At 38.4% G+C, this 18,169-nt stretch overlaps 2 protein-coding genes across 3 annotated transcripts; one reads left to right on the top strand and one right to left on the bottom strand.

The window, feature by feature from the left end:
* Nucleotides 1-1,802: 1,802 nt before the first annotated feature.
* LOC135599190 (uncharacterized) lies at nt 1,803-14,437 on the bottom strand. The gene is made up of 4 exons (XM_065094035.1): nt 14,086-14,437; nt 12,511-12,826; nt 2,590-2,648; nt 1,803-2,147 (listed from the first exon to the last, which is right to left on the bottom strand). The coding sequence occupies exons 1-4, from the start codon at nt 14,333-14,335 to the stop codon at nt 2,107-2,109; spliced, it is 666 nt and encodes a 221-aa protein (XP_064950107.1). The 5' UTR covers nt 14,336-14,437; the 3' UTR covers nt 1,803-2,106.
* On the top strand, nt 14,372-17,566 carry LOC135581103 (vacuolar protein sorting-associated protein 25-like). 2 transcript variants are annotated; one of them, XM_065094036.1, is made up of 7 exons: nt 14,372-14,551; nt 14,648-14,760; nt 16,073-16,212; nt 16,473-16,526; nt 16,647-16,735; nt 16,819-16,894; nt 17,219-17,566. In XM_065094036.1, exons 2-7 carry the CDS (start codon nt 14,702-14,704, stop codon nt 17,338-17,340), a joined length of 540 nt encoding a protein of 179 aa, XP_064950108.1. In that variant the 5' UTR covers nt 14,372-14,551; nt 14,648-14,701; the 3' UTR covers nt 17,341-17,566. The 2 variants fall into 2 exon arrangements, with proteins under 2 accessions (XP_064950108.1, XP_064950109.1); XM_065094037.1 differs by having other exon boundaries at nt 14,412-14,551; nt 16,819-16,888.
* The last annotated feature ends 603 nt before the right edge of the window (nt 17,567-18,169 follow it).

The raw sequence follows: 18,169 nt of genomic DNA, 5'->3' as shown, positions 1-18,169 counted from the left end.
ACTGCGTTTAGACGTAAAACTACGTTTAGACGTAAAACTGCGTTTAGACGCAAACTGCGTTTAGACGTAAAATTACGTTTAGACGTAAAACTGTGTTTAGACGTAAAACTGTGTTTAGACGTAAAACTGCGTTTAGACGCAAACTGCACTGCGCTTAGACGCAATCTGATCTTAGACGCAAACTGCGCTTAAACGCAAACTACGCCAAACTGCGCTTAGACGCAATCTGCATTTAGACGCAAACTGCATTTAGACGCAAACTGCGTAAACTGCGCTTAGACGCAAACTGTGTTTAGACATAAACTGTACTTAATCATAAGTATTCTTAGAATCGGCTTTTGCATCAAAATAGTTTTTATCAAACGAACGCAGCTTTCGTTTTTAATCGCTGAAAGATTTCCGCTGCACTAATTCACCCCCCCCCCCCTCTTAGTGCTCTCGATCCTAATAGCTTTTATGGCCAATACATTTAAATTCCATCACTAAAAATAAATAAATTAATAAAATAAATTTTAGTGACAACTTAGGTTTGTAAATAATTTATGATTAAATGAAAAGAGTAATTTCTATCACTAAATGTCAAATTCGGTCTGTCACTAATTTCTTGACAACCTATCAAATTTTAATAATATCAAAATTTACTAAAATTTCTAACAATCAATATATAAAAAAATAGAGAAATTGATATTCGAAGCTTCAAATTACAATGTTCATTTTGTCCAAAAATCATTATTAGCGTTGAAACAATCACAAAATCTATAACATCCCAAGAAAAAAAAAAACATCATCTTATGCATCTAAATAAAAAAGATATATTTCATGTACATCATCTGAAATCACAATTACATAAAGACAATTTGTTAGGTTGGAAAAAAAAAGGAAGACAAAATGGGATGCATAAAAAAAAAAAGAAGACAAAATGCGCGGGTTCAATTCTTGTTCGCCCATCATATTTTTTTTAATTTTTATTTTTAATATTCTTATTTATGATGACAAAGAATAAAACTATCACTATTTTTTTTTTACTTTTCCTAATTCTTCTTCCAAGTGCAGGATAAAAAAATCACTTGAATTTTATTAAAAAAATCTAAAATTTTGGGGAAAAAATATTTTTTGGGCCTTAAGTTACATTATTTTTACTCGAGTGAAATAATTTTTAATGTCATAATCGAAAACGATATAACCCACCTCTCACATTTGTTAAAAATTTTAAAATATTCAAAAACCTTGGAAATGAGTTGCGAAAGTCTCAGTGATATTTTTTTAATTTTTAAACCTTTAAAATAGATTTTTTTTACTGATTTCTATATTTAAATGGCATAAATTCAATATTTGAAGTGTTGAAATCAGTAAATGGGCACATTTTAAGGGCTTAAAAATTAAAATAGTGTTTATTTAGCTAATCCTTTGAAAGTCATTTCCAATGTCAACTGAAAACATAAGATTTTAAAAATTTATTTTTATATATTTAAAATATATAAAAATAAAATATTATTATATCATATTCTACTTTATATTCAATAATACTCTTTATTTATTAATTCTTTATTTTTATAATATTTTAAATACAATTTTAAGATTAATTTCATAAATATTATATATATATATATATATTCATAAATATTAATATCCATTTGTCCATCATACGATACAAAATAACTAACAAGAGGTTATCCATCCTTTTTTCTGGCAATATACTGTGTTGAGCAATAAGTGCTTCTTATCGTCTAATAATTTCATAAAACAAACAAAATGAAAGAAACCTTTAGCAAAAGCCATTTTGCTGTAACATATCAATAAGATATTGAAACTCTTTGGCATCATCAAAGGCAAAAGTTGAAACAAATTGACTCTCAAGGACTTGCCAAATAAATGGACACAGCCAAACAACAATATCCTAACGGATGCACAAAGAACAAACTCCAGCTTCAGAAAGTTGCTATAATGGTTAGGGATATAACAAATGTGAATTTGGGAGCCAAATGTGCTGATTCTTCAAGAGAACAAAATTATATGGAAGCCGGTGGTGGCAAGGATGTTCCAATGTTAAAAGGAAAATGGAGCCTATACATTGGGTGCTTCAAAAATGCCAGGTGGGGACTCCACTCACTGGATTTCCTTCCTTGTGATTCTCGTTTTAATGCCCCCTGCAGACGAAAAATATCAATATTAGTGCTCTTTGAGAAATATAAAGTGATACTCTATGCAAGTTTAAAGTGTGCGCGCGTGTCCACGTCGATGTGCAGCACATCATCAGCGAGTTGAAGGATGAAAAAGCCCTAATGCAGAGATTCGACATAGGGCCAACTTTTGGTCACACTCTAGGCAGGACTTTAGTTCATCTCAAACATTCATCATATATGATAGATGATGGTGAGATAAACATGTGCTACAAGGGAAAAATGTCAATGAAATCCTAATATGGCAGAATTGTCTTCCGACTTCCATTCCAGACCCAACAAGGTACAACTGCTCATCATCTAAGGGTTTTAGGTAAACCTAACACCAACTCTGTGAGGTACAAGTCCCGATCTAGCCACCATAATATGAACAGTCTGATAACAAAAGTTTGGGAAAAGTTCCACGGACCATTTACTTCCTCAAATTCAACTTCTTTCACCATGTCGTCAGCAGCATGATACTCAAACCTGCATATTCATATAGCAATTAATGTGCATGAGCCGCAAAAATTCTTGAAAATATTTCCACAAAAAGTTCTTATTGCAAAAAATAAATAGAGCACCTATCTATCTGTTAAATCTGCAATAGTTGCTCTTTTGATTTCTCTAGAGTATACGACTTGAAATTTTTACAGCAAAAGACAGACTAACTAAGCTCTCAGTTAATTCACTGATATACAAATTGTCTTAATTTTCATTCCAAATGCACCAAAATTTGATGTCTATCTCAAAATTTTTTCTGAGCAATTTCATAAGGTATGACAAGTTTGCAATCCCAATGAACTCGTATCTCCTGCAAAATCAATTTTAGCTGAACATAGGTATTTCTTTGCAAAGAAAAAAAGACAAGCTTCACCTTGTCAGCTAACACTAGATAACTTCTAACATACATTTGCAAATTAACATATTTCTTGTACTCATCTCTCTAGAAAAGTTTTAATAAGCAAAAATTTCTTTTCGTTTCTGTCTTTTCTTTTTTCTTTTTCCTTCTGTTTCCCCTTTCTTTCTTATTTATTAGAAGCTTCTTGGCAAGATAACATGCAGGGAAAAGGTCATAGTTCAGTAAGCAATCTGAGTAAATATGCTTCATATATGAGAATAAGTTACTCAATACTCCTACAAGATAGTAAAGCACTTTTAGGTGCTTAAAAACACATGCCAACAATAAATTTTCTCCTTCTACAGTACAGTTTACATGCCAAAGGACAAACTAAATATTCTAACTGTGGTCGCATGTAAACAAATGGAAAAGGAATGTCAGGTTAAAAAGGATGGCACAATGCAGAGTTTATCGTACCATGGTATATCGCCCAGTACTAACGATACATACTGGTCCGACAAGGGACCAATACGCAAACCACTTTGTACTAGGTGATATATGCTGAATGACTTCGAATTACCTGATACGAGGACTGTACCAATTGGAATGATCGAAATTCGATCGTCATCAACCTGTACCGGTCGGTAATGGTCATATTTCAACCATTACCAACGGACGACTCGGTTCTGACCAATTCCAATGGTCAAATCCATTTAAAAAGGTTTTTAAACTCTTTCCTCACCTCTTTATAGTGGCAAACAGTCAACGTATTTAATACCTATTAGGTGTTTGACATGTTTATAGTGGCAAAGAGGACTAATTAAGGATTAAGTGGCAAAGAGGACTAATTAAGGATCAATTAACTATGTTAATGATGTGATTAGTGTATTTAATGTTGATTTAATTGAAATTCAAATTATATTGGGTCAATTAAATGTCTTTAATGCCTATTCGAGTGTTTAACATGTTTATAGTAGTGAAAATGAATAATTAGATAGTAATTAACTATGTTACTGTTGTGATTACAATATTTAATGATGATTTCATCATAATTTGACCTAAAATTTATGTATTTAATGCCTCTTATGATGTTTGATATACCTACAGTGGTAAAATAAGGCTAATTAGGGTTTAATTATTTTTTTACTAATGTAATTAGTGTATTTGATGATAAATTTATCGTTATTTCACCCTTTATTGGGTCAATTTTATGTATTTAATAATTATTAGAGTATTTAACATGTTTAATATGGTAAGAGAGGGCTAATTAGAGAGTAATTAGTGTTTTTTATATTATTATTAGTGTATTTAATTATGAATTCATCATAATTTGACCTATATTGAGTAAATTTTATGTATTTAATGCCGAATAGGTTGAATGACATGTTTATAGTGGCAAAATAAAATATATTACGTATAATCGTACCTTGTTATTTCAAATTAGTGCTAATCGCAATTTGTTTATTTGATTCAACTTTGGTAGGAACATGGTACCAAAGGAACAGACACATGATGATGCTTGGGATCATGCTCGAAATATAGATGAAAACCATCATTATTGGCAATGCATTTATTGTGACTATATCGGTAAGGTCGGAGGAATTACCTGGACAAAGATATATTTGATCGGTGAGTATCTTAATGTTGCAAAATGCAAGAAGGTATCGATGGAGGTCTATGTAAGAGCTGAGGAAGAATACTACAGGGCTATGTAAGAACCAATTTATGATGAATATGAGGGTCGCGACGATGGTATTCGTGCATCATTGGAGCATAAGTACATGTATGAGGAAGTAATGAGTTATCAACAACCTAACTCAATGGGAACATGACGATGGTAGTAGGTCTACGCCATAGGAATTCCAAAGGTCGACCAGCATGAGGCAACCAATTGCACCTCCTCCTAAATTGAGCCGGATTAGTAGCATGAAGCAGGGTAGAATCCATGGTTTTATCAGATGACTTGGTAGCATGTCAACATTAGATATTATTGATATTGATCTGTAAGCATATCCTCTACAAACAACGAAGCAGACACGAATTGACGATACATATACAAAAGAAAGAAACAGGATGTTGGGAAGGCAATAGCTAAATGGTTCAACTTCTACAGGATTCCTGCAAACACAGTCCAAGATCCATATTATCAAAGCATGATCTCTTCTATTCAAAAGGCTGGCACGAGGATCTAACCTCCAACACTGAAAGAGATCCATGACGTATATTTAGATAAGGTGGCAGAACTGAAGGATTGAATTAAATCCTTCAAGATGCAATGGGACAAATATGAGGTAACACTTATGTATTGGACAGGGTCAATAAGAATGAGTATTATCAATTTTCTTGTGTATTGCAATAGATAGGTGGTTTTTCATAAGTTAGTTAATGCTTCCGATAAGATTCAAGATGCAAACTATATTAAAAACCTAATGGACACAATGATAGAGAAGATTGAACCATAATACATTGTCCAGATAGTCATCGACAATGGAGCCAATTTCAAAAAGGTCGATTTACAATTGATGGAAAAAAAAACAACATTGTTTTCGACTCCATGTGCAGCTCATTGCATAGATCTAATGTTGAAGGATATTAATGAATTACCATAAGTTAGCAATAGTGTAGCTTGGGCATAGTCGATTACAAAGTTTTTATATAATCATTATTAGGTTCAGTATTTGATACAAAAGTATACAAATGGTGAGATACTCTAACCCGACTCACTTGGCTTGTCACAAATTTCATTGCTTTAAAGTCAATACAACAAAAGAGGCAGGGTCTCAAGGCAATGGTCACTTCACAGGAGTGGTCCGATTCTAGTATTCGAGATCGAGCGATGGAAAAAAGATGAAAATACTATTTTTTTCTTCTAGATTTTAAGATACTGTGAATGAAATTATAATAGGAGTGAAACCACTTTATGTTATCCTTTGTAAGATCGATATGGATAAACATTCTCAAATGTCTTATCTTAGATGTATGCTAATTACAATAAGAGAGGAGATCAAGTAAACAATCACAGATGATTTTAAGGTCGAGCAATAATTACATATTATCGATCGCTGGACCGAAGTTCATATGGACCAAGACATCTATAGTACAGGTAAATTCCTATTCAATATAATTTAATTCATAATTTTTTAATATTTAAAAAATTATTACTAACAAAATTATTTGTTTTGCAATGTATTATCTAAATTAAAGCATTCAATTTTGATATTGCCTTGGAACACAATCAGATTTACTGTCAACACTAAGAAGTGTTATATATCAACTCTTGCCAAACACTATCGATACAGCCGATGCTATTATGGAGGGACGATTATTCTAGAAAACAATTGGTTTATTCTTCGATATTATAGTTGTAACGTGTTGTTATAATATAGATCCTGGTAGGGAAAATTACACATATGTTGATTATAAACTATATTTGACATCAATTATTTGTTATGTTAATAAAATCATATTTATATCTTTTTGCAGTCTAGTGGTGGATACAATTTGGAGAGAACACACTAAATTTAACGAAGGTTGTTGTCCGTATACTTTCGCAGACGACAACATTGAGACATTACGAACGTAAATGGTTAACGTTTGCATTGATTCACATGAAGGTCCCCAATAGACTATCGTATAGACGGTTAGAGAAACCGGTATATCTCTACTACAATATGCGGCTAAAGTTACGGTGTGCCGAGTTGGACAAGGAGCCAAATGAACCAAAGATTGATCCCATTTACTTCCAATACTACAACGAAGATTCACAGCCAATGTTAGAGTCGATTGAAGCAGTGAAGAACTAAGAGGATCCTTTACTTGGTGAGGCGAGAGATCCTCCACGTCCTTCGAGTTTTATCATCGAGACAACAGAAAAAAAGGAAGCATATTATCCCCAACAGGAGGAAGATCCCCTATGTCAGAACGTGACAGAAGGAGCAGGACAACATTGAGACAGACTACTCAAGGAACTAAAGATGCCCAACATACAAAGGCAAAGGCAAAGAGAGTAGCATCAGTCACACCATTGGAAAGAATCAAGTTGGGCAATGTGACACATTCTCAATCACATTCAGTAACCCGTTTGGTCTAGAGACGTGGCAGTGACGTGAACAGTAGTAACTCGACTGATAATGACGACGACATTGGGGAGTCAATGGTTCCATCTACATAGTTTGAGGGTGGTGTATTGTCACGAACGATCGTCGCACACCCGCAACAACTCTGTTCAACGAACCGTTCGTCGCTCTCACCTACATGTACAGTTGCTTGGCAGCATGTTTTGGCTTGGTTTTAAGTCCTTTTGCTTGTAAAAATGTAAGTTCGAACAAGTTGCAGTGCTACAGTGCGACCGCTCACCGAACCAAGCAAAACAACCCCAAAACAGTCCAAAACAGCTCCGTTTTCGCGTGCCACGAGCTGTTTTCTGCAGCCCGCTACTGCACGCGAAACGTCAGCCATCTCAACACCCTGGAACCACCCGGGTGGCACCATGGGGGATGGGGCTTCGGTATAGTGTCGGGCGTTGAACAACCTTTCGCACGTTCGCACGTTACCTTGACGGGAACTTGTTGTCGTGCTCGGCACCCGGTGAGCAACTGTTTGTGGACTTGCAACTGTTCGTTCAACCCTCTAAAGTCCTTGTTTTCCTCCTCTCCCTCTTTTCTCTTGTGCACGCAAGGTGCTCGCTGAATTGCTTGTAAAGCTTCCCCTTTTTGCGAGACGTCGGGACTTGTCCGTCGCTCGTTCTTCGAACTCGCTGCACACTTCAGCCTCCTACGGACGTATCATTCACATGCCGAAGAGAAAGTTTCAATGCTCCATGGCGTCGAGTTTCGATCGCCTTGGGATGGCTGCGAACATTCCATCATCCGCATACAAGTCCATGCATGAGTATCGAATTCTTCAAGTTAGCAATTCTCCTAACCTCTGTGAGCTTTGCACAACTCTTTCGGTCACTGAGCAACTTATTCCACCTTGCATGGTCTCATCCTTTACCAAGCGCCTCGCTTACCTTGAGCACCATCAAGTATAGTTGTCAACGTCGAGCTGTAGCTCGAACTCAGCCATCCTAACCTTTGTGCGCTCCGCATTCTTCCAAGCTTGTTTGTTCTCGTGGTGCCTCTTGCGCGAAGGTTTGGCCATTCCTCTAAATGCCAATCTCAGATATCCACTCTTCCGAGTGACTCCTTTTCCCTACATCTCCATGCCCGTTTTCCCCCAAACGGTCGCGTGTGTGCTGACTGCCCTCAACGCAGCCCCGCTAGGTCCCCCACGTTTACATGCCAAGTGTTTCTATGAGTGCTTGTCCCGCTCTGATACCATCTGTCACGGACTTAGCTGGTTTGCCTAAGTCGTGTGGCACCCTTGCATGTCCATCCGCAAAGGTCAACCTCCCGGAAGCCTCCCATGGTCCCTTAGAACCCACAAAAGAGAAAACGAGTTAGAGAAAACGCCTCACTCGGGATCCACAAGCAAACATTTCCAAAAACACTTCATAGACAATGCAAATTACAAACAGACTTTAGAAGCTCTGAACAGTTGCACAACAATGGGTCAAAATGGTCCACTACAGATCGAATATCTCTCACAAGTGTCCACATGACACAACATTTATTTACAAGCCTAAGAAGGCCACCAAACCTAACTAAAATAGGGCTGTTATGCCTTCAATCATTCCTCTACATGCTGTGCAAAGCATGAACAAACATAGAGACAAGGACATACACAAGTATTACATCAAACATCCTGTTTAAAACTTTGTCCGTGACACTATGGGGAGCCCTTCGAAGTCCATACAGATACTTCAGACTTCGCTATTGGGGGAGTACTTATGCAGGAGGGTCATTCGGTGACCTACGAGAGCCGTAAACTCAACGAGACCGAGCGGCGGTATCCAGTGCACGAGAAGGAGATGATAGCGGTGATCCACTGTCTACGAGTTTGGCGACACTACCTTCTTGGATCGCGATTTGTACTAAGGACATACAATATCGCTTTGAGCTATTTCCAAACTCAGAAGAAACTCTCTCCAAAGCAAGCACGATGGCAGGACTTCCTAGCTGAGTTTGATATGGCAATGGAGTACAAGCCCGGAAAGGCGAATGTCGTGGCCGATGCATTGAGTCGAAAAGTGGAGCGTGTGAATGCCGTACAATTGGAGGGCAGAGGCCAAGCAAGTCAGTTGCACTCCAACTTCCTTTCCAAGATCAGGGATGGACTGTACAGTGATCCCCAAGCAGAAGCCATAATACAACTCATTAAAAAAGACGAGGCACGACGGTTCTAGGTCCAGGATGGACTCGTTTACACAAAAGGGAATAGGGTTTATGTTCCTCGAGTGGACAATCTGAGACGTGAACTCTTAAGAGAGTGTTACAATTCCCTTTGGGCTGGACACCCAGGCATTCATAGAACCTTGGCTCTCGTGGAGAGAGCCTTCTATTGGCCGAAGATGGGGGACTGATGTGGAGGAATATGTTCGAACGTGCCTCACTTGCCAACAAGACAAGGTGGAGCAACGGAAGCCGGTGGGACTTTTGGAGCCGTTGCCAATACCAGAAAGGCCGTGGGAGAGCATTTCCTTGGACTTCATATCAAGCTTGCTTGCAGTAGGAAGACTCGGATCGTTACTCGTGGTGGTCGATCGGTTTTCAAAGTATGCAACTTTCATTGCTGCTCCCCTACACTGTTCAGCAGAGGAGGTGGCCAAGTTAATGATGAAGGATATAGTGAAGTATTGGGGAGTCCCACACAATATCATCAGTGATCGAGACGCTCGGTTCCTGGGATGATTCTGGACCGAGCTATTCAAATTGTTGGGGTCCAAGTAATACTTCTCCATAAGCCTCCACCCCCAAACGGATGGCCAAACCGAAAGGATAAACTCGCACCTAGAGCAATATCTTCGGCATTACGTGAGTGGCAACCAATGAGATTGGTGAAGTTGTTGGACATTGCCCAATTCTCCTACAACTTGCAGCGGAGCTTTGCGTCCAATAAGAGCCCCTTCGAGATCATTACAGGACAACAAATGTCAACTCCTCACACCATGACAATCGGGTATACTGGGAGTAGTCCGTCAACCTACCACTTCGTAAAGGAGTGGCACTGAAATGCAGATATTGTGCGGGCTTACTTGAAGAAGGCGGCAAAATGGATGAAGAAGTGGGCAGACTTGGGAAGGCGACCGCAAGAGTTCAAGGTCGGTGATTTGGTGTTAGTAAAGCTCCAACCAGCACCACTCCAATTCTTTAGGAACAAAGCACACAAAGGATTGGTGCACAAGTATGAAGGGCCCTTCCCAATTATCAGCAGGGTGGGCAATGTCTCCTACAAGTTGCAGCTGCCGGCGTGGTTCAAAATTCACAATGTTTTTCACGCCAGCAATCTAAAAGCCTACCACTCGGATCCGCAAGATGCTTCCCGAAGTGTTCCAACTCGGCTACCCCCCACCAGAGTCTCCTACGAAAAGCGAGTTGAAACCATTTTAGCGGATCACAAGATAAAGCTACCCAATGGAGCTGAGTAGACCGAGTACTTGGTGAAGTGGCGAAAGCTTTCCCGAACTGAAGCCAGTTGGGAGCTCGAAGATGTCCTGCGACATGAAGAAACAATTATCAACAACTACCAACTAGCGTCGACGAGGGCGTCAACAGTTTAAGTGGGGGAGAATGTCACGAATGGTCATTACATACCCACAACAACTCCGTTCAACGAACCGTTCGTCGCTCTCACCTACATGTACAGCTGCTTAGCAGCATGTTTTGGCTTGGTTTTAAGTCCTTTTGCTTGTAAAAATGTAAGTTCGAACAAGTTGCAGCGTTATAGTGCGACCGCTCACCGAACCGAGCAAAACAGCCCCAAAACAGCTTCATTTTCGAGTGCCACGGGCTGTTTTCTGCAGCCCGCTACTACACGCGAAACGTCAGCCATCTCAGCACCCTGGAACCACTCGAGTGGTACCATGGGGGATGGGGCTTCGGTATAGTGTCAGGCGTTGAACAACCTTTCGCAAGTTCGCACGTTACCTTGACGGGAACTTGTTGTCGCGCCCAGCACCCGGTGAGCAACTGTTTGTGGACTTGCAGCTGTTCGTTCAACCCTCTAAAGTTCTTGTTTTCCTCCTCTCCCTCTTTTCTCTTGTGCACGCAAGGTGCTCGCTGAATTGCTCATAAAGCTTCCCCTTTTTGCGAGACGTCGGGACTTGTCCGTTGCTCGTTCTTCGAACTAATCAACTTTCTCTTTTACAGGTCTTTCAGAACCTGCAAGAGGTTGCAAGTGGGCTGATCTTTGCGGACACAAATCGCAAGGGCGAAACGCGACTTAGGCAACGCAAGCTAAGTTCGCGTCTTTGCCGCAAGGGTGCCTCATGACTTAGGCAATTCCAACTAAGTCCGTGACAGTATGGACCAAGAGGAAGTATTTTACGCATATCATCCAAGATTCAGATCATGGAGCTCGACGAGATACTGATCAAGTTTATACACGAAAGGATAAGAGGAAGGCAATGAATGATTTTGAGCAGATACGATAGAGCTTACATAACGTAGACACAGAGTAGAGCTCATTGTATTCACAACCATCATATTATAGAGAATCTTATGGCCAACAGCAGTATGATGATAGTTGGTCATTCTCTTTCAAGCAAGTACGATAATCGATCTTATGATACAGAGTAACAGATCACTGGTGAAAGTAAAAGTTTTGATATTCTCTATCCTTCGCACCAATACATACCATAATTGTATTTGCCTCAGGAGCCGCCTCAAACATATATGGTTCACTATGATTAAACTACGACCATCACTACATTGATGCAACAATAACATACAGTGTATCGGTATAATACACCATGGAATCAATTTCAGGATTGGATCCGACAAACATATCAAATTGATATACAGATACGTAGGATCAAGGACCCCAATCCCTCACCCATGGAGTCCCGTCATTTTTTTGTGGTAGAACCAAATATATCTATCAATTGATAACTTGATTCATTTGAATCTTAAAGTTTAAATTATTTAACAAATAATCTAACAATTCAAATCATTTCTTTACAGATAGTTTAATATCAACGGAAGGACGGTCCGAGACTTACCACAAAGCTACTCCTCGAAGCCCGAAAAAGATATATGCAATTATTCTTTCCTTATTAAGATTATTTTTGCTAAATTTATACTAAATTTATATTTATTTTTAACTTAAAAACCTTAATCTAACATTTTTTCTAGTAATTTTTAGAGCCATTTTTGGCTAGTTTTCCGTGTAGTAGGCATGCCCGACCGTATCGACACACAGTATGTTGGTACAAAGCAATTTATACCATACTATCGATCAATCGATATATCGGTTTAGACTAGTACGACGAACCTTGGCACAATGCATGGGAGCACAAGAGGTTGTTCCCAAGACAAACTCTCAGTATTCAAGTAGCGAAAGGAGCAACCTTATCATGACACACGGACTCATCATCAAAAAACAATATAAGAAGCTGTTTGGAACAAATACCTGTCAGAGAAATCCACCTCAATTTCCTCAGATGCACCCTTAGTGGCTTCCGTTAGCACATTTGCAATCTCTATTTTTCTTGTGCTCGCCATAAGACAATCATACTCGGTAGGAACGATGAGTGCAAAAAAATTATCATCGAATTTGCTCAAGCATATCTTTTCAACAGCTGCAAGTGCTATTCGCCTTTTTAAGACATCAGCATCAGGATCAACAAGATAGATAGCAAAATCTGTAATTAGCAAAATATGCTTCTTCATCTTCCCAGATCCAGTGAACTTAACCACCTTGTCAGCAAAAAGAACTGTAATGTCACCTGCAGAGATAATGAACAGTTTTAATCATTTCATGAAACTCTGTCAATTTCAGCAGACTATTCTAGCCTTTCTCAACATAGGTCTCAAATGTTCATCCTGAAAAAAATGGGTTCAAGATATTAAAAGAAAAAAAACATGTTAGAATTTCATGCTGTTGTTAGCATTGAGAAAGGATCTGTTGACTAATCTCCAAGAAATTCAGGCACATATAAATGAACAGGAAATAAAATAAACCTGAATCAATGCATAGAACTAACTGTCTTTGCATCTAGTTCTACTTAGAACCCAAATCTAGTTCTACCTGAATCAATGCAAGGATCTGTATGTATGTTCAGGCACATACAAATGAACAGGAAAAAAAATAAACCTGAATCAATGCATAGAACTAACTGTCTTTGCATCTAGTTCTACTTAGAACCCAAATCTAGTTCTACCTGAATCAATGCAAGGATATGTATGTATGTATTCTACCTGAATCAATGCAAGGATATGTATGTATGTATGTATGTATGTATGTATGTATAGAGAGAGAGAGAGAGCAACTTCTTTTGCAGATCCATCAAGCACCTAGTTCCAGTTGAATTTTCTCAAAGCAGAAATCCCTGCCAAATCTAGTAAAAGTTATGCTGGGCATATATTGTAACAGTGGAGTATCAAACCCAAAGAATATTCAACGGTGTATTAGTATCAGAAACAGGAGCTTTAGCATACTAGAGTTATAGCAGCAAAAAAGAGAAAAGATACATGAATAATTAAATGATTGCCAGCTAAAATTAATAATTCTAAATCTTAAAGTTGATGATGATTATATAATCTACCAGAATCCATCGGACTTTAGGGATTTTATTTTTTTCATGATACAAAAAATGCAATAACCTTCATGATATTTTCCTGAATTAGAAGTTGAATTATCGAACATAATTTTAACAAATCCTAAATGGCAAGACTTCTTTTACAATCAATTTACTAGGCCAAATACATATACTCGAAATACAAGGAGGCCAAAGCCAAATCAAGAACCCTAGTGGTTTCAATATTTTGACATGTTCATGCAGCGAATTACCCTACATCTATGCCAAATCTCTTCAGAAAGACCCAAAATTCGTCACCAATGTAGACCATTCAATCGATTGAGCAACAGAAGAAAACGAACCTCCACCAGGAAATAAACAAAGCCAAAAAATTGGCGAAAGATGGGATTCATATTGCAACAAAATAAGTAACAGATGGAAAAATTCAACCGGACAGTAAAGTTAACCTTGCTTGGTCAAGATCCTGTGGAGGAAGGGATCGGATGGGACGCCGACGTAGTCCCCCTTGCACTCGCCGAAGAGCGCGGCCCTCCTCCGGACCTTCAATCCCGTGAATTGTCCCATCTCTTCAGCGACTTCCTTTGCCTCCGCCTCTTCATTTTGTGCCTCCAACGGCTTCTCTCCGTCGTATCCTCCATCTCCGTTCTCCTCCTCCACCTCCACTTGGAGTTTCGTCAAGTTCTTGAAGCGATCCATGGCGCTTATGGGAGCGCTGAAGACGAAGATTGAGATGAGGGGAAAAGCCAATTTATAGTACAAATCCGGTCCAAAAATTCGATCAGAAAACCGGGCGATTCGAGTTAAAAGAACCGGACCGGTGTCGACCACTTTATTTTGCCCTTAGGGCTTCTTTCTCTTCGATTGTTGAAGGATAGTAATTCCAGCTTCCACGGCGGATATCGAATCTAATTGGTAGCAAGAGCGCATTCATAGTTATAATCTGTATCATGTCATTGTCAAGATTTGGTTTCTGGGGAGGAATTTGACGTTTGAATGATCTGACTGCAGGGTTGCAACAAAGAGGAGAAGGATATACTTGTTTTGGGGGGAGCGCGCGCTCAGATGCAGAGACTAGGGAACTTTAAGCTGCCTCAGTTCTTCAATTTCCCACCTTTCTTCACGTAATCCACTAAATGACTGCTTGCAATTAGATTCCCTTTTCGACTTATTGTTTTTGGTAGCAGGAGAACAATTAGCATCGCTAAATGGATGGGTTGTTCTCTGTTCTTCTTATGTAATCAATCATGTGGTTTCTTTTGATTTATATAAGTTGGAGAGTAATATCATGAGAATAGTAGAATTTCCATTTCTATGGCTTGGTTGCTGCCTAGAAAAAGTGTTATCATTTAAGAAAATTTCATTTCGCCTGGGGAGAATCATTTGCACACATGTTTAGAGTAATGACTTCACTTTTAATAGTCTGAACTTCTTAGTTGGATCATTTGGTGTCCTGAAGAGGTGTAATCTCCCTCTAATTGCAAGCTAATACTTGTTGACTGAAATGCTTTGTTCCATCGGATCTCTATCTATGCTTGAACATGTTGATGTCGTTCAAAGGGATTCAGGTTCTCAATAGCAACTTTCAATTTAAGCATACTGTTTTTTTATATTTGTTGGTCTAAAATTCATCATGGGACTTGTCGTAATTGGGAGCAACCCTTCCTTCCCAAATAAATCATATTACTGACTTACCACTTAATTGCTCTCCTCCTCAATTGTACTTGTTCCTAGCATTACATACCATGACAAGTCTTTCTGAAATAACTCCAGTTGGTAGGAAAAAGAATACCTGTTGCATTCTTTTTTTTTTTTGCTTTGGATATTGTGGAGCAAGGAGTTTCTCATGGCACAAATTCACTGCCTGCTTATACCTGAAGCATCTTGTGTATCTCAGTGTTCGCCTTGTCATGAACTAGCACTCCTGGATCCTAGCTGTAATGTTTTCTTCGAAAGATACCTTCCACGAACCATTCGCTGGATGAGTTGTACATAAAATTACTATGCTTGTGTTGATTTCCTGTCTGACTGTCTGGATCATGTGATATATCATTTTTGTAGTTCTTCAATTGCAATCTGTCTTTCTAATTTGCCAGATATTACTTCATTATTTCATGTTTGTGCTTTAGTATGGCTCTTTTACTTTTGAGTTTTGATGCATTGTAAAAAATTGCAATATGATATTGTGGCTTTGTCTCCGCTTTCTCAGCTATATAAAAATAATTCTATCTTGATGCCTAATGATCTTGTCAAAAGTTGCTTGCGAATGCCCAGGAACAAATCATATAGTTTATATTAGGTTATGAATTACAAAGTTTTTTTGCACTCACACTTTTGTATGCAAAAATGGAGCTTTACGGTGTGCATAAATGGAGCTTTACTCTTCTTTATGCAGAACGAGGTCAAAACATCAATCTCACTCTCTTTTGCTTTTAGTTTGCAGCCAGTGAAGGAAACACGTGAGAAGCAAGTGCAAGTATGGAAGCAGCTGCTACTTGATTACTGCAGAAGTCAAAAGATTTTTGTGATAGGATTGGAAGAAGATTTCCCTCTGTTTTCCAATCCAGTCATTGAAAGTTAGTCGACCTTTTATATGATTACACGGTCATTATCAAGTGATGGAATTAAGATTGAGGTCTATATTTGCATAGTGGGATATATAATTTTGTTTTTCTCTTGGAGCATTCAAATTGCTCATCTAATTCATTTTAATGTTTTTTCCTTCACCATTGCAAATTGAAATTTAGCTGTTGCAAAGATGCTTGTTATTTGAGTTTCTCATGTCTACTCATTGCTAGATTTACTTTTAACGAAAAACTTTGCGATGGGCTTTTAGGATCTTTAAGCCATGAGGCAAGGGAGGTATTTCTTTCTGCTCTGATAAGTGAAGGTTCGTCTCCAGATATTTTTCGTTCACTTTGTTAAGCAGTGTGAATAAAATCAAACATATCATACAGCAAACAACTTCCATATACGGTACACTTCTGTTTGATAACCCTGTTCCTCCCAGGTCATGCCGAATGGATGGATAAAGATCATAGGAAATGTCTGATGCTTTGGTTAAGACTCCAGGAGTGGGCTGATTATATTTTAAACTTTGTGAGTACAAGAGGAAGACATGAGTAGCAAAGAGGGAAGAGTATTCGTGTTTAATTATTGTTGTTTTCTCCTGCATTGTTCAGGTGAAAGACAATGGATTGCAGGATGGTGTCATGACCATTGAAGAAATGCGATCAGGAACTGAAACACACGGTACTGGTAATGTCAACATAACTTCCTCAATGTGCTAATCAACCCTCAGGTTCGCGGGCAATATTTTCTAGTTCATTAAACAAAAGAGTGAAACATTTCATGTCGCTTTGTCCACACGAAAGTGTCTTTATGATTACTATGGTGCTTACTGTTAATTTGACATATGTTGATGATAATTAGCTCATTTCACTGTTTCTCCTGATCACTTGGCATTTCTGACCACCTAATTGACATCCTATTCAACCATATTACTTTGTCATTCTAAGTTCTAACATCACAACTTTTGCTGATAAGCTGACACTTTGCATGCCACTTTTTCTATCATTCAAGAGCTTGCTGGGATAGATCGGGGTTTGCTTCTGCGTGTTCTGAGATTACTGGAGCAGAAAGGGAAAGCTACAATATTCAAAGGGACTTCAGCAGATGATGATGGAGTAAAATTTTCTGTCTAATTGGGACACTGTTTTCCAAGCCACCTGTTGATTGTTTCCATACGGTGCTGGAACTCTGATTCTTATTGTGATCATCCTTGCTTTCTTTATGGTATACGTTTTACCTTTTCAGGCTTAAACGAACATTTATTTGCTGCAGATACATCTCTGTTTATTTGAATGGGATCAAGATGTAAATCAAGCTTTTCAGATGTATGTATTACTTGGAAAATTTAATTTGTACCAAGTGATTCTGGGCATGAAACTGTGATGATAGTAAGGTTCGCAATACCGTATCGTACCGGTATTTCGACCTTGGCTCGGTATCGGTACGGTACGGTATACCGAGCGGTACATCTGGGTGTACCGAGTACTGTAGCACTGATACAGTGTTACAGTGTACTGCTACAGTACTCTCGGACCGGTAACAGTAAACTTGAGCTGTTCTTCAGCACGCTATATCGTTTGTTGATTTATAAAAAAATTGAATGATTAGATATAAAAAAATTGAGCTGTTCTTCAGCACACTATATCGTTCTTATTGAATGATTAGATATAAAAAAATTGCTTAAAAATAGTTCATGATATTTATTTTTTTTGCATTTAGAATGAATATATTATATACATGTTGGAAGCAGCATTCTTTCAGGAAAAAAAGAAAAATGATTTTTACGATTTTATTTCTTGAATCACAAAATTGATTTTGTGATTTGTGTTTTTGGCACCTAACGCAAATAAGCGGTGAAAACAGAGGTCGAAGTCATTGGACGGAGTTCCTTTTTTCCTTGTTGACGTGGCAACTGATGATTGGATGTGCTGGTCTCCGTCTGAGCCGACGCCCCTGCCGAGC

Source organism: Musa acuminata, chromosome BXJ2-1 (assembly GCF_036884655.1).
Source record: "Musa acuminata AAA Group cultivar baxijiao chromosome BXJ2-1, Cavendish_Baxijiao_AAA, whole genome shotgun sequence".
Classification (NCBI taxonomy): Eukaryota; Viridiplantae; Streptophyta; class Magnoliopsida; order Zingiberales; family Musaceae; genus Musa; species Musa acuminata.
Note: the sequence above shows the minus strand (reverse complement) of the source record. Positions and strands in the feature narration are given on the sequence as shown.